Source organism: Caloenas nicobarica, chromosome 1, assembly GCF_036013445.1.
Source record: "Caloenas nicobarica isolate bCalNic1 chromosome 1, bCalNic1.hap1, whole genome shotgun sequence".
Lineage (NCBI taxonomy): Eukaryota > Metazoa > Chordata > Aves > Columbiformes > Columbidae > Caloenas > Caloenas nicobarica.
The window spans coordinates 198174626-198178379 of record NC_088245.1 but is presented as its reverse complement, the minus strand read 5'-3'; the positions used below and the strand labels follow the sequence as shown (position 1 = coordinate 198178379).

At 44.4% G+C, this 3754-nt stretch overlaps 1 protein-coding gene across 2 annotated transcripts; it reads right to left on the bottom strand.

Moving 5' to 3' along the window:
- Positions 1-937: 937 nt before the first annotated feature.
- Positions 938-3480, bottom strand: SLN (sarcolipin). Of its 2 annotated transcripts, none has more exons than XM_065654694.1 (2): positions 3339-3480; positions 938-1586 (listed from the first exon to the last, which is right to left on the bottom strand). In XM_065654694.1, exon 2 carries the CDS (start codon positions 1477-1479, stop codon positions 1384-1386), a length of 96 nt encoding a protein of 31 aa, XP_065510766.1. In that variant the 5' UTR covers positions 1480-1586; positions 3339-3480; the 3' UTR covers positions 938-1383. The 2 variants fall into 2 exon arrangements, with proteins under 2 accessions (XP_065510766.1, XP_065510761.1); XM_065654689.1 differs by lacking the exon at positions 3339-3480 and adding an exon at positions 2658-2788.
- Between the last annotated feature and the right edge of the window lie 274 nt (positions 3481-3754).

Here is a 3754-nt window from a genome sequence, read left to right as displayed (position 1 = left end):
GCACATACTAAGCAACCTTTAAGCACACCCACACTTAACAGGCGGTTCTACCACAACCTTTGCTTGTCTTTCCTTAAAGCCCAGGCCTGAGTCCCAGCTGTCGCAGGCAGCACTGCTCCATCTAACCACACCAGAGACCTGCTGTGGGTAACCCACCGCACAGCCTCGGCATGTTGCAGGCTCCTTGCACGCTCCGGAGGGAAAGAAGACCTGTGTCAGCAGCGTGGCACACACCTCACTGCCTTCCTATTGAAAGCTGCATTTGGTAGAAGATACTGATTCTCTGAAGCCATTAAAATAACAGGTGGTGAATGCCCAGGAGGAGTCTGACTACTGATTTCATAAACCCAGGGACTGTGGGCTCTTCAAGATGGCTCAACAATGTTTAGCAGGCGATGTCACCATCACAGCAACCCCAACCTGCTCGCACTTTGTCCTGCTGAGGCTACAGCTGCCATGCCGCGGTGCCTGTCCCCCCGCAGGGGACCCCACCACTCTGCCGCCCCGGGCACGGCTCGGGCAGGGCTGCGGCCCCAGCGACTGACCCGGGCTCGTCCCTCCGGGCACTGCTCCAAGCACAGCCTGGCCAAAAATAGGACCCTGGGAATCCCTTCCTGAAATCCAGCTTCAGAAAATGCAATTATTGACAATGTCGCCGTGGCACAAAGGTTCTCTTTGAAGTCCATGTCCACGGGCACCAATGGTGTAAGTCACTCTGGACAGAAAAGTGACCTGAACAGCTCATTCATGTGGCTACGCATCTGTTAAACTGCAGGATTTCCACTCTACAGGATTTCCTTTTTAATACAAATAAATATGCAGGTGTGAGGAACAAGCAAACAACCAGACTCGTTCAGCACACTTTACCATGGCTATCGGCACGTCTCTCAGTGAAGAGCAGTCAGGCCAGGAGAGGGATGAGGAATGCTACAAAAAATGATTTTACATGTTCTTTATTTAAGTGAAATGACCAAGTGAAAGTAGAGGTCTCACATTCCTTTCTGCTAAGCGGCTTTGTGCCTTGTAACACTAGTTAATACAAACAGTTACATTGCATACTGCAGTTTTATGCCCTCAAGAACCTCACACCGATGCCAAACAGGCCGGCGTGGTGGGCAGGGGTTACAGCATTCACAGTAACTGCCAGAGAAGACAGCCATGTCAAACAGTTCCTAAGGATCTTGCATTTTACATTTTACAGCTGGATCACTGCAGAATAAAATAATTACACCATCATAGACCCATCACAAACATTAGCACAGGCAACACATTTGAGAGAGTAAAAAAATAATTGATGACATTCTCAACTGACCAAAAGCTAATCACAGCGGCGTGCTGCGGTGTTACACACTTAATTCACCTCCCAGAGTTTCTGATTGTCTTTTACTCCTGATAAGACTTCACAAGGAGCCACATGAGCAATACAGTAATCAGGACAATCATGAAGTTGAGGAAAAGTTCTTGTGTAGATCGCTCCATTTTTCGGGAGGAATTGGGGGAGAGCAGCGGTCAGCAGCTGGAGCAAATGGACAACGTCAGTGACGTCCCTGGGAGTGTCCTTGAGCTCAACCCTCAGGTCACGGTCTCTTTTAAGGAAAAAGAAAAATATGTGAAGAACAGATGCATGAAGGTGGTAGGTTCAGCAGAGCTATTTATATTGGCGTAAATAAACGTTGTTTCAGTGGCTAGAAGTTAGTAAGCACTGGGGACACTAAAAAGTAAAAGCTATCTCTGGCAGCTTATCACCTTCTTTAATTTCCAGCATTTGACAAGGAGCATTCTCAGTGTCACCCCAAAATACATCACGCAGGGGTGAGCAGTCCTTGGAAATTAGAGCTGCTTGGTACAAGCATTTTCAAAGAAATAATGCCCAAGCTCCCTTTACTGCTTTCTACAGATATACATTGTAAATATACTGCTGTTTAAAGTTCTCTAAATTCCCATATTTGTTTGCATATTTTTATTTTTTTGAAAGAAACTAGGTCCAAACTATTATTTTATAAAGAACAACTAATAAATCTGAATTATTTATGTTATCACTGAAAGTAAAAAGAGAACCTAAGGTTAGACATTTTCATTTCTGAAGAGCTTCATAAATTTTGTGAGTTAATCCTACGGATGAAATAACATTTTCTCCATCTCCTCCTGACTTCCCTGCACTTTCAAGCTGCTACAAATCTCTTACTTCAGAAATCCATTCAAGTTGTATTTGGAAACTTTTCTTTTGGTTATTGATTTTATTTACTTTGTCACAGCAAGTTTTGAATTGTATATGCTTTTGGAGTTCATGCAGAGAAATGAGAATACTTTATCATGGACATCATGCACTAATCCATCTGTACGCCATTTAAATAAAACAAAAACCTTTAAACAAATGAGTCATAAACTCTAGACAAAGAATTTCAGCCACACAACTAAAATCTCAGCAGAGAAGTGAGATTAGGCTGTAACATCTATGGTGCAAACAAAAGAAGCCATGGGACCATCCCAGCATGAAGACAGAGAGTTTAAATAGAAACTATCTTAGTTTGCAGTTTAAATATTAAAAGCCCAGTACATGCAGTTGACAAATTCCTACATTTCCAAGCTGTTTTGCCAGCCTGCTATGTCCTTGGACAAGAGAAAATCTGACCTAATAAGTAAGCCAAGTTTTTTACCTTGAGGAGGCAAATGGAGCCCAGTGGTTCTGCCTCTGGACTTTGGGTCACTGCAGATATTATTCCTCTCCAAGCTCTGCCTATCTGCCACTTGGTCTGGATGCCCTGACCCTGTGCGGGAACTAAAGAAGGCTGAGGGAGGAGAGTAACAAGTGCATTGGCAACCCGTGTGCTGACATCACTCCCAAAATATTTTAAAAGGGCTTAGCTGGGCTGCAGGGTTTGGTTAAGGCTGTTTATGCAGTGGGCTCTGTGGGCCGATTTGCTTGGTTTAGTTCTTCTGACGCTGTGCTGTGCTGTGCTAAGAGCAGAGCTGTGTGCAGCCCTTGGGACGCCATGTGATTTTACAGAGAATTTATTTTGGCTTGTTGGTGTCTTCACACCCCATGTGGGGAAAAGAAAAGGAAAGAAAGAGCCACTTGCAGAAGTCTTTGTGCAGATTTCAGGATCTCTCAAGATCATTTCTAGTGTATGGAGCCCTGTCTATACAGTTACCTACATACTATAGTCCCCATAGCTTCTCAAGTTCATATGCATTTAAAATAAAGTGAATACGAACAAAAATATTCTTTGCATTTAAATACAGACTACTGAAATCCAAGATCATTTGCTGGATAGAAAAGTTTGTGACTAAGAGGTCTGAAAAGCACAATCCTTTGCTTTAAAGAGCCACTGACTCACCTGCATGCTCTTCCCTCATGGATTTTCAATGCTGATGTTAATGGTCTATCTGCCTGAGCACACAGAGGAGACTTTCTGCCACCCTGCAGCGTTTCTTCCCAGAAAGCAGACTGCTCTGCAGTCTAGACTGCTGTACTAGTGGAGCATCTCCCTTATGAGGAAAGGCTGAGGGAGCTGGGGCTCTTTAGCTTGGAGAAGAGGAGACTGAGTGGTGACCTCATCAATGTTTATGAATATGTAAAGGGTGAGTGTCACGAGGATGGAGCCAGGCTCTTCTCGGTGACAACCAATGATGGGACAAGGGATGATGGGTTCAAGCTGGAACACAAGAGGTTCCACTTAAATTTGAGAAGAAACTTCTTCTCAGTGAGGGTGACAGACACTGGAACAGGCTGCCCAGGGAGGTTGTGGAGTCT

Bases quoted from the DNA above. Each gene is read 5' to 3' on its own strand.
- SLN (XM_065654694.1), bottom strand. From the start codon at position 1,479: ATGGAGCGATCTACACAAGAACTTTTCCTCAACTTCATGATTGTCCTG.